The 12,731-nt window shown below is 33.9% G+C and overlaps 1 protein-coding gene across 1 annotated transcript; it reads right to left on the minus strand.

Moving 5' to 3' along the window:
• Positions 1–394: 394 nt before the first annotated feature.
• On the minus strand, positions 395–12,164 carry LOC134254689 (TLC domain-containing protein 2-like). The gene is made up of 5 exons (XM_062737229.1): positions 11,600–12,164; positions 11,429–11,511; positions 10,161–10,243; positions 2,354–2,525; positions 395–2,040 (listed from the first exon to the last, which is right to left on the minus strand). The coding sequence occupies exons 1-5, from the start codon at positions 11,812–11,814 to the stop codon at positions 1,838–1,840; spliced, it is 756 nt and encodes a 251-aa protein (XP_062593213.1). The 5' UTR covers positions 11,815–12,164; the 3' UTR covers positions 395–1,837.
• Positions 12,165–12,731: the final 567 nt, after the last annotated feature.

Genomic DNA, 12,731 nt, shown 5'->3' on the forward strand with positions numbered 1-12,731 from the left:
TGGGTGTACATTTACTGATTTAAAGAGGCAAAAATCAATTGTTTATTAAATAAAATTTTATAATACATATTTAAACAAGCAAAGCCTTGCTACATAGATCTTTATACAATGAATCAAAATAAGTTATTTACAATAAAGAAAAGCCTATTTAAAAAAGCTGTTGTACTATTGAATCTTAAACAAAACTGAGGCAGTTGGGTACAATTTGTGGTATAAAGTAATCATGGAAGATATTAATTTTGAGCATACATGTACACAGTGTTAATAGTACATTACAGAGTATATAAAGATATCTACTGTGCCATATTTCTTGTACCATATGATTTACTAATGACTACAACTAGACTACTTAAATGTTAATACAGTGTATTGTACACAACTAGAATAGATAAGATGATTGTAAGTTTACATGTAGAATAATTAACATTAACCAACTAGATCTAAATCTAATTTTATTTTTATCTTCGGATGCCTGAAAATTCTTTTATTCAAAACATCATAAAAAATAAAGTTTTCTTAGAAATATCTTGTGTCAAGTACACCCCTGAGATAGGTTAATAACTAACCTTAGTTTATAAAACATGTATTTAACATTTTGTTATTTTGCTTTTAAAGATAATCAGACTTACTCATCTGATGGTTAATAATCAAATGGAAGATTAAATCTGAAATATTACAGCTTTATAAATTTCATTTTATCCAACCATAAAGAAGCTTAAATCATAAAATTCAAAGATTTGTCATCTTAATTATCAAACTCTTTTATTTCAAGAGGTATCTTTGGTCCCCTTCCAAGCACACTTTTATTAAACATCTGCACATTTTGATTAACATCTGAGGCATTTTCATACATTGTACTTTAAACCATGTCTTTATACCTTTGTTATGAACTAATTTGGTTTCCCTTTATCTTTACCAATAACAAAGATAGCGCCGAGGAAACTTAAGAACTTGTTTTCAAAGTAAAGTGTGTTCATTTACATTTAAATCATTAACAAGTCATGAGTGTGTTGAAAGTCACCAAATTACATGTATTCAGTTAAAAACAAAAAGACATATTATATTTGCATACTTGAGAAAAGATAAAAGGCAACCCAGTAAAATACCTGTTATAAATGTAAAATTTATCTATTATATCCACTCATTTCTTACAATTCTTTAAATGTTTATCAGAAAAGTTCCCCAAATTAAGATTTCCTTTACATTTAGTGGTCATTATTCAAGTTTTTGAAAATTAATAACTTTCACAGTACATTTTTATTTATACAAAATATTGCCAAAATACCACAACTGTATAATTTTGAGATGTAATTAGGATACTTAGGATAGTGAGGTGGTTTGGTGCCGTTTTTGGTTTAAATTGTTCGAACTGTTTGGATTATTGTCCATTAACAATTATATATTTTGATTTCTTATAAACAAGGAATGCTTAAATGGCTCAATACAAAAACTTCAAAAAAATTAACAAATATTCTTCCTATAGATTTACAGAAATGATGTCCCTTCAGTAGATGAATTACATTTTAACATACATGAAATTATACTGACAACACACTGGCGGGGTTTGATTTAAACACGTCTGCACTGTTATCTTTGAATCAAGCAGATAATATATTGACTCAGTCTGAGTAAAACTTAATCATGACAAAAAATGTATTCAAAATTAATATGACAGACATTTTTAGACATCACACCTAAAAAGTCTTAATCAACTTTTCTGAATTAGAAAACAAAAATATCTCTTTCCAACACACATAAAATTCATTTAAACATTCTCATATTTCAATTAATTAAATAATTTATATTAATCATAAAAAGCTATCTAACTACATGAAGGCTAATCCACTTTGACGGTGGATTCTTTCTTGCGGATAAAATCGCTCTTCAGGAGACGGTAAAACAGCACAATATTCATGACAGTCATGACTGCTAGCCCAATGCTGCCGAGGGTGTAAAACACAAAAGGAATGAGGTCTTTGTTGATCAACAGCCATTTACTCATCCATGCCATCACAGAAATACGGAACGCCACAAATGTACCTAAGAAAGATTAAATATGATAGTAAACCAAAATATGGAATGCTACAAATGTTGAGAATGGTAGCGGTTCTGGAACATCTAATTTTAATTAGATTGGAAAATATGGCAGATCAGCATGACACAATTGTACTGCTGAAATCTGGATTTTTCCTGGATTTATGTTGGCTTTATAAGGTTCTTGTATGGACTCATTATTAATAACCAACTACCAAATGGCATAGCTGATAGTATAATTATATACACTCATGTTCACTTTAAAGGCATAACCATATAATAATTTTCCTGATTTTATGATTGATGTAATTTTCCATACCTAGGTTGATAATGCTATTAAGTCTGTAAAATTTATTGTCTTTTTTAAACTGGCAAATTTGTAAAATCTGTCTAAGATGTAGGAAAATACTGTTGAGCTCTATCACCAAGGCAACGACAGCGTAACCGACGTACATCCTGGATACGATGGACACACCAAAACAGATGATGATCTGAAAACAGAAAATAACTGTTACACTGGGAATAGTTATACCTTTAAAAGCTGTTTAATGTTTAATCTGGTAATTAAAATTAATTTAAATGTTGTCAAATAATTGAAATGTTATTTCTGCTGCTTGTTTTTTTCTTGCATCAATGTCTTTTTGACAATAACTTAATCTGTGTGAAATGTTGATCTTGCTCAGGTGAGCTAAAATGTCCTGAAAACAAACTATAACAGGATGACAATAATGGAATGATGGACAACTAAAACCCTGCTGGTCCTCAACCCAATTATTTTTTTTCTATGCAAGAATTCTATCATATGTTGTGCCCCCCTCCACAGTAAATGTTTACTGAGTGCACAAGGAATTTAAAATCTGAACAAACTTGGATCTATACTATATATGTAATACCAGAGGATGCTTTCATAATCATTCATTGCTACAGTATTGACACATACGAGGGGTGTTAGAAAAGTTCGCGGACAAGTTCTATTGTGAGCGCGCTATTTCCACGACTTACGTCAAGTGATTGTTCCGTGAATCCCATGACCTTATGATAAAAATCGTTGTAAATTTTCAAAATTTTATTTTATGGACCTGATTTTTTACATACCAATAAAGAAAATGTGGGAATTTATTCACACATAGGTCATACTTCACAGTACACAATAGATTTTTTGTAATTTAATGTGTCCGCGAACTTTTCTAACGACCCTCGTATGATTGAGAAGACAATATTTAAAGTTTAAACTTAACGATCGCGACCACTATCTTGAGCTGTAAATAACAGAAAAGAGATTACACTTCACTGTCAACTACGTTAAAAATTAGCTAGTATTTACCTTAATACACACTTAAAAAATCATTACATAATAGCTGATGCATCTTGTCCAAAGTGTAATTACCATAATGAAGATAATGAACACTATTTTATGAATTGTCCAGAATATAGGACACAAAGAAATAAACTAACAAAAGCTTAAACATGGTTGGTGTACCATCTGAGCTAAGATTCTTTTACATGGCAGTTTGGGGATTTCCTATCAAACAAATTTCAATATCATAAATTATGTACAAGAAAGTATTAGATTAACAAAACATTTTTTAAGTATGTTCCATCTTAATACATTTTTAGATCACCTGAGTAAACTCAGGTGACCTATTGCTATCCGTTTTCGTCTGTCGTTGTGCGGTGTGCGTCGTGTGTTAACATTTACACATTTTCAGCTTCTTCTCTGCAACCGGTTAACCAGTTTCAACCAATTTTGGCAGAAAGCTTCTATGGGTGAAGGGGAACAAAAATTTTGAATTTCATGGTCCCTGCCCCCTGGGGCCTGAGAAGTGGGGCCAAAACCACTAAAATTAGTGCAATCTTAAAAAATCTTCTTCTTGACTCCTGGACATCAAGCAGTCAAACTGTAGGTATGATGTAATCAGCTTTGAGTCATCTATCAAAATTGTGAAATTCATGGCCCCAGGGTCAGGGGTTCTAGTGCTAGGGTGGGGCTATATTGATTATATAGTGAAAATGCATTATTTCTTTGAAAATTTTCTTCTCTGCTCCTGGGTATTAAATAAACTAACTAAGGCCAAAAAAAATAATAGTCTTGTTTCCTGCGACCAGCCAGAAAAAAATAGGGTAGGTAGGTAAGAAAATTATTTTATTTTTTAATTGTATTTTATTTTTTCCAACGGTATTTTTAGATGGAGGCTTAGCCTCCGCTCTATTGGTACCGCTCATCTGAGGCGGAAGGGAATTTGCGATCGCCATCTAGCGGCAAATCACGTTAACTTTGATTAGCCTGGTCCCCAGGCTCATACTTTCCAAGGCAGGAGTACACGAAGCAAAACAGGGACAGGGAACCAGGCTAAATTTTGATAAACTGGCCTGCCTGTCTGATATCAGATATGCGCTGTATACAGACAGGTGATCAGTGATGTATAGAGTCTGCTGCTGACACGCTCATTGGCTGATAAAAACTCTCGCTGACACAGAATTTAAATTGTCGGGGAAACCAAAACAGATCACCGAGTGCAGTTCTCTGCATCTAATTTTGATGCAATTAATCTAATTCGGTTACAATATTTTCCAAAAACAATACATAATTCTTTTTTTCCTCATGAACCTATAATTATCTGACCTCGCCTGAGGGCTTTTAAATTAGTTTGCGAAGGTCCTATCACATTAATACCCTACATTACCTAGGTAAAAGAAATCTGCATCATTGTTTAATTGAAACTGACATATTTTAAATGTTCACTCACTGACTCAGCAGAGAGCTGCGTCTTATCTGTTTATAGCACAGGTACAGAATCTCTGCTGCATCTATTTTTAGAATTCCTTATCACATATTTCAGAAGATTTTGCAAACTATTTAGATGGGACAAACTGACCTACATGTTTCTATGTTTACATGACCAAAACAGTGGCTTGAATCTTACTTTGTGGTGTAAATTAATTAAGTAATATTATGGCTAATCTGTGCAAAAAAATGATGCATTAAAACACTGTTGTCATGGAATCTGCAATAGTGACTCAAAGTATGCCCACAAAAAATATATGCAAGGAGTTAAATTTATTAGGTTTCCCAAACCTTGGAGAGATATTGAAAAAGTGTCAAAGATGGGTGAATGCTTGTAAGCGGTTCATTGGTGGATCCAAAGGAGGGTAGGTTCCGGGGTTGGAAGCCCCCTTTATTTTTTGTCAAGTGGAGAGAGAGAGAGAAAGAGAGAGAAAAAACATTTTCCGAGAATAAATTAAAATACATGTATTTGTACGTCTAACTTATGTATTAAATACATGTAGATAGATTCTCACACATCAAGTTTCTGCCACTCACTATTCCCTTTTATATGAAAGAATATAGAGTATACAGTACAACCCTAGAACTCCCCTTTCAAAAATGGCTGGATCCACCTCTGAAACGGGAAGGATTTTCCACGAAATTGGGTATTATCCGTAAAATCACATACATGTATAATACTGGATATTAGGGTATCGTTGAATCCATGAGATCTAGTATTAAGGCGTTGTAATCACTTTATAAAAACTTAAACAATGGGATGGCACATTTTGCGGTACGTGTCAACTTTCACCTGGATGCAAATGTTTTCTTAAGGTATCACCAGTCAAGTAAGAATTTGGAAGTCAGGATTAATGCACACTGGAAAATAAAAGCTATAGAGCTTAGTACATTTTATGATCTGGACCAAACAGGCGTTTGTTCTGCTTAATATTTTTCATAATGTTTGAAATATTTGCATCCTCTTCATGTTCATTACCCAACACAACAGAATTGTTAATCAAAAGTTGAATGTGCATGTTTACATCTATGCATTGATATATCTGAATGCTTGTATCTCAGCTCCTTTTAGTCCTGAAGAGTTAGATATACTAAAGTACTTTTGGTTTTCTCACATTTCAGGAAGCTCTTACCATGAGTCACTAAAGAATTCAAATTAATATAGTTTATTTCAATTAGAGTGGTTTGTCCTTTTGATGAAAAATGGGAATTCAGTAAATTACATAATTAAACATTAGACCACGATAAATAAATGAAGAAGATGTATTTGTGAAACACTCTGGCCCCCCGTGTGGCAATATAGCGAAGATGCAAATTTAATATATTGGTACCAAAAGTATGGTATTCTTACTGGAAATAAAATTGTGAAATATGAAAGTAGGCTAAGGCTAAAGTTAATCCATAAGTACGGAAATCTCCAAGGTAAAGGTCAAAAGGTCATGATTGTTGGTATGCTATGAAAGGTCTTCCCACAAAGAATACATATGTGAAGTATGAAGCCCTAACCCTTCAAAAGTTATGAAAAATGATATTTTTTTTTAAAGTAGGCCAAACTCCAAAGTCAAATGTCTTGCTATAAAATGAAAGGTCTTGTCATAAGGATTAAATATATAAAGTATGAAAGCACTAACCCAAAACCTTTTCAAGTTATGGTCAAGATTTGCTTTATAAAAGTAGGTCAAACTCCAAGGTCAAAAGGTCAAAGTTCTGGGTCTTCTTACAAGGATTACATATGTACGTATAAAAAGCACTATTTATCCCTTACCATTCAAAACTTATGGCCAAAGTTAAAGTTTCTTCATAAGTATGGAATCTCGTAGGTCAAGGTCAAAAGGTCAAGCTTGTTAATATCTAATGAAAGGTCTTTCCACAAAAATACAAATATGAAGTATAAATGTCCTGGTATCTAATGTTCAAAAGATATGGCCAACTACCTTTAGGCAAATGTTGGGGTCAGAATATGAATAAAAAATTCCCAAAGAGACAACAAATCATGTTCATTCCAAGCCTCCGTCTATCAGTACTTTCAGTACTTTGATTTTGGATATGAACCACTACAAAACCAAATTGAACATGTCATAGCTTAGATAGCTAAAGCCATTATCATCTTTCAAAATGAAATTCCATGTCTTTGGATGCACAACTCAAGTGGAATTTTACGGAAGTCCATATTTTAAACATATATTTCATGAAATACAACTTGAGAATACATACATTTTTTTCACTTTTGAAACATGAAATTTCTAAAATTTTGAATTTTTTCCCCAAAAGCTAAAAAAAAACTTTAGGGTCGGGTGCAAAAAAATAGGGTAGGTCGGGTAGCAGGAAACAAGACTATTTTTTATTTTGGCCTAATGACCAAGAGAGCCTCTTGCAAAATTTTGAAATTCATGGCCCCAGGGTCAGGGGTTCTAGTGCTAGGGTGGGGCTATATACATTATATAGTGAAAATGCATCATTTCTTTGAAAAGCTTCTCTGATCCTGGGTATTAAATAAACTAACTAAGTACATAGTTATGATGACCAAGAGAGCCTCTTGCAAAATTTTGAAATTCATGGCCCCAGGGTCAGGGGTTCTAGTGCTAGGGTGGGGCTATATAGATTATATAGTGAAAATGCATTATTTCTTTGAAAATCTTCTCTGCTCCTGGGTATTAAATAAACTAACTAAGTACATAGTTATGATGACCAAGAGAGCCTCTTGCAAAATTGTGAATTTTATGGGCCCAGGGTCAGGGGTTCTGGTGCTATGGTGGGGCTATATTGATTATATAGTGAAAATGCATTATTTCTTTGAAAATCTTCTTCTCTGCTCCTGGGTATTAAATAAACTAACTAAGTACATAGTTATGATGAGCAAGAGTGCCTCTACCAAAATTGTGAAATTCATGGCCCCAGGGTCAGGGGTTCTGGTGCTAGGGTGGGGCTCTATTGATTATATAGTGAAAATGCATTATTTCTGTCTTACATTTGAACATTTTTAGTTTCTTCTCTGAAACCACTGCACCAATTTCAACAATTTTGGCATATAGCATCTATGGGTGAAGGGAAACAAAAGTTGTGAATTTGAATTTCTTGGTCCCTGCCCTCCTGGGGCCTGGGAGTGGGACCAAAACCACTAAAATTAGTGCAATCTTTAAAAATCTTCTTCTTTACTCCTGGACATCAAGCAGTCAAACTGTTGGCATGATTGTTATCAGCACTGAGTCCTCTACCAAAATTGTGAAATTCATGGCCCCAGGGTCAGGGGTTCTAGTGCTAGGGTTGGGCTATACTGATTATATAGTGTAAATGCATTAATTCTTTGAAAATCTTCTTCTCTGCTCCTGGGTATTAAATAAACTAACTAAGTACATAGTTATGATGAACAAGAGTGCCTCTACCAAAATTATAAATTTCATGCCCCCAGGGTCAGGGGTTCTGGTGTTGGGGCGTGGCTCTATAATGATTATATAGTGAAAAACATTACATCTATGAAAATCTTTTTCTCTGCTCCTGGGTAATAAACAGATGAACTACCTATATAGTTATGATGTGCAAGGGTTCTTCTTCCATAATTGTGAATTTCAAGGCCCCTGGGTCAGGGATACCAAAGGGGGGGGGGGGGGCTCTACTTATATACAAAATGAATTGTTTGAAATCTGCTCCTTGGTATTAATCAAACATTTTAGATAAGCAAGTGTGCCTTTTCAAAAATTGTGCAATGTGTAGACCCAGGGTCAGGGGTTCATGTGTGGTAGGGGCACTTCTGATTATTGCTGAATATTAATGATTACTTGAAATGCATTTTTTGTTCCCCTACCCTGCCTATGGGTATTAAGTAAACAAACTAAGCAATTGCTGAGTGTATAGTTATTATTAGCAATGGTGCCTCTTTCAAAATTGTGAATGCCATAGCATCTAGCTTAAAACATGAACCAAATTCAATCATTTGAAAGTTGTTGCATGATGCTCAGGTGACCTATAAGGCCCTTGGGCCTCTTGGTTTTTTTGGCTGTCAGTGTTATTTATGCAACTTTTGATATTTTTTATCTGGATCTGTGTGAGTCAGTTGTGCTTGTGTGTGTGAAGGAGGATATGACGATATGTGAGAGGGTGTGTGTGAGAGAGGGTGTGTCTGCCTGTGTTGTATTAATAAAACATTTACTCAGTTCATTGTATTTGTTACCTATTATCTTGTATACAGAGGGTATTTATAGGCAGTTTGTCTATTGGGCAGTGTTGCCCAATCTAGTCCGTTTTCAGAATTTCTGAATAATTATTGTTTAAATCATATCTAATGAAAATCATGTCAACAAAAAAAAGGTCCAAATTGTGAATTTACCAATTCTACATCCAACCTAAAACATTAAATATCCTCTATATATTTGTTCTACTTAGTTTTCAAATGTAATTTGGGTAATACTTTTACCTGAATTCTTTGAAGTTTTTGTAAACATATTTGTATTTAATGTTAAGTTCAAACCTAGCGATAAATCTCATAGTATTGAATTTAAATGTCCTAACGGTAGCTCTACCTATGAAACATTAATATTTAACACCATTCAACAGGCAATAACCTTAAATACACAAAGATATTACAGTGAAGTCACAATGTCAGCATTTTTTCACAATTCCTACTGCTTGCAAGTGCCCAGCTACTCTCTCCTGATATAACTATGCTATTTGTGCAGTGTTGTGAGGAAAGTTAAGTTTATAAGACTGTAGGTCGGTGGCCCTTAATTGTTAAGTGTATTCAATGATAAGTGTGCAAGTCATAGTTCAAAGGCTGTATGGGCTGTTTTACTGTTGCTGACAACAACAGTCATCTAAGTTGAACAAGTTACTTTTTCCATCAAGATATGACTGCAAACCAAATGAATATTTTCCAAATTCCTTTTACTGTATAAGGATCGAACCACTTAGTATAATAACTTCCTTATTAATTTAGTGTTTAATTTTTTTTTTATTACAATTACACCTCAGATATTACCCGAAGAAATTATAGGGTTCAAAGATTGACTTCATAAAACATGAGATTTAAGTCCTTGTGGTCTAATTTAACAATTAATGGGGTTTATCTGGCTTCAACAACAAACCCTCCCAGATAAAAAACAAATGGGGGGGGGGGGGTCCAAAGAGCTGCATATTCCACAGGCCAGCACCCTTACTGGGTATATGGGGAATTTTTGAAATATTGTTGAAGGAAGACAGATACCAGTTCAGCATATTATGTTTAATTTAAAAAAAAAAGTATTTACTTAATAAGCATGATAAGTATATACAGTCACAAGTAGACTAGAGAGTCCTTTTTGTACAAAGGTTCACAGATCTGCTGTCTGTTGAATTGAAATGTACTCACCACAACATGATGTCCTAATAATTCAAAGGACTGTCTATTTCTCTGGTATCTCAGCATATCAACACTATCATATATAAAATAACCTACAAAGAATATTGTACATAATATAACTTTTATAAATTTTGAAGACTTCATAAATATAGCAACACAAATAATTATTGTTAGATGTGAAAAAGGAAAAAAAAAGTATTTGTTATAAAAATTAAATCCCGCTAAAAGGAGAGAATACCCCCCCCCCCCCCATTTCCAAAAACTGCAACTGTCCCAATCATCCAAACATAGCTAATTCTTAGAATCTTTCTTCTCTTTTTTATAAATAATATGCTAATAAACTGGTATATACTTTTTTAAAACAATTTAATTGAAATCAAAAAGGTAGATCACACCTGGACATTGAAACTCTTTAGTGTTTCGAGAAGAGAGGATCCTTAAGATTAGTATTTTCCACAGTAACTATGTCCACATCATTAACACAAGACGGGTGATCAAGTCTTAATTCTTTTCAAGTAATTGAAATCAAACAAAGAATACAAAAAATGTTTTATTTTCTAGTAATTATAGTTGCATGCCTATCAATTTATCATCATTTCAGTTAAACAGGGGAAATACAATAAGATATTGATTATGTGCGATGTTTCTTTGTACCATAATACGAAAAATTTACATACAACATTGTATAATTTATTGTATTATATAAACTACTACATATGTGCACAGGATTTGACCAGTGAGTCAACCTCCTTAATGATTTAACTTCACATTTATTATCACAACATGTGACTATTAAATGTAAAATGGGTCCCTTGTTCAAGTTCAACGTTATTAAATGCATTATTTGTGTTAAATAGACTTGCCAGGAAACATAAAAATGCTTCAAACTATAGTTATTATTGTAAATAACTGCGACGAGAGCCTATTTTTCTTTTTCCATTGTCAAAATAACACTTTTATATCTTTTGATTGTGAGGATGGTTTTAAATGATTGTCATATTTCTCAACTTCTATGTAGAAAATTTATCATTTTAAGAAAACATTTCGTATCGGCCACGCCCCTACTGTGTATAAAGCTGTTATAAATCATAGTTTGAGGTACGGGCCCCATAATAGTTCTTTCATAGTAAAATCAACACTTGTGTGAAAATAAAACCGATAGGTTTCAGGGGACCAAAAATACCCATATCAAAGTAGGTCACACGTGTTTGCACAACTTGCGAGTTGCGTAACTCAAAAATTATAAATGCATAGTAATTACAAATGATGATATTTACCAACAGACACGCTGATCAAAGTGTGTGCTAATACTGTGTGAGTCTTGATCATGTCTTCTGCCAACTTTGGATTGTCGTAGAAACTAAAAAATATCATTAGAAATTTGAAAATAGATACACACAAAGTTTGTACTAAGTTCTAAATTATGATACTGTTTTCATTAAACCTACCACAAACAAGACCAAAACCCAGTTATGACTGAATGAACTAGCGATGTAGAAATGTTTTTCCATTTCCAAGCATTCTTTTCGGCAGCTTTGGGTAGCAAAAATTCAGCGAAAACACTTAAAACATAAAATCCTACAAATGATATGGAAACCACTGTTAATCCGTAAACAGCCCCCGAAAATTCCTCTGGCCAAATTTCCTTATTTATAAACTCCATAGTCACTTATTTCATGTCTCGAACAGTATTGAAAATGAGCAGCAAATCACGTGTACGGTCGTTTAATATTATGACAGAAATCACGCCAAAGTTCAGAGAAACGAGGTCACTCCTTATTGACAAACTGAATGGCGTCAATTCAGATGTACGGAAACTCCTTTGGGTAATCTAAATTTAACTTGTAGATATATAGCAGGGGTTATACACGGGCTTCACAGCTTGACCCTTCAGCGGCGTCTTATTCAAAATAGTTCAATGAATAAATTATGGTAAAGAACCATAACAACGATAATATGGGGTTGGGGTGGAGTTCCCAGAAAAGTTGATAATTTAAACAAGAGGCTCACGGGCCTTTTAGGTCACCTGAGTATCGTGTGACAACTTTCCAACAATTGAATTTGGTTCGTGTTTTAAACCAAAAGCCATGAAATTTACAAATATGAAATAGGCACCATTGCTTATCATAAATATACACTTAGCATGCTTACCTGGGTAGTTCAGAGTAACAGAAAACGCATTTTTCACTTTATAACCAGTTGCGCACCCCACCCCACCCCCAGGAACCAATGACCCTAGGGCCACATGGAAATTTTATCAAAGAATTTATTTCATAATAAATGGTTGATTAATATCAAAGAGCAGATTTCAAAGCATTAATTTATTTTCAGACTATGTACCCTGGAACCCCCCTTCCCATCCCATCCCCCGGTACCCCTAACACAGGGGCCCTGAAATTAAGCATTTTGGAAGAGGCAGCTTTCTTCATCGTAAATATGTACTTAGATCATCGGCATAATACCCGGGAGCAAAGGAAAACATTCAAAGAATTCATGCATTTTCACTATTTAAACATTAGAAACCCCGCCCTAACACATGCAAGAACTCCTGACCCAGGGGCCCTGAAATTCACAAATCTG

Source organism: Saccostrea cucullata, unplaced genomic scaffold (genome assembly GCF_032062105.1).
Source record: "Saccostrea cucullata isolate Sc308-1 unplaced genomic scaffold, CSIRO_AGI_Scuc_v1 ctg1399, whole genome shotgun sequence".
Taxonomy (NCBI): domain Eukaryota; kingdom Metazoa; phylum Mollusca; class Bivalvia; order Ostreida; family Ostreidae; genus Saccostrea; species Saccostrea cuccullata.

What these genes read in the sequence shown, in the direction of transcription:
- LOC134254689 (XM_062737229.1), bottom strand. Translation starts at nt 11,814, where the DNA reads ATGGAGTTTATAAATAAGGAAATTTGGCCAGAGGAATTTTCGGGGGCT. An exon ending in TTTGATCAGCGTGTCTGTTG is followed by an intron (nt 10,244 to 11,428) that starts GTAAATATCATC and finishes TATTCTTTGTAG; the next exon opens with GTTATTTTATATATGATAGT. An exon ending in TATTAGGACATCATGTTGTG is followed by an intron (nt 2,526 to 10,160) that starts GTGAGTACATTT and finishes TTCTGTTTTCAG; the next exon opens with ATCATCATCTGTTTTGGTGT.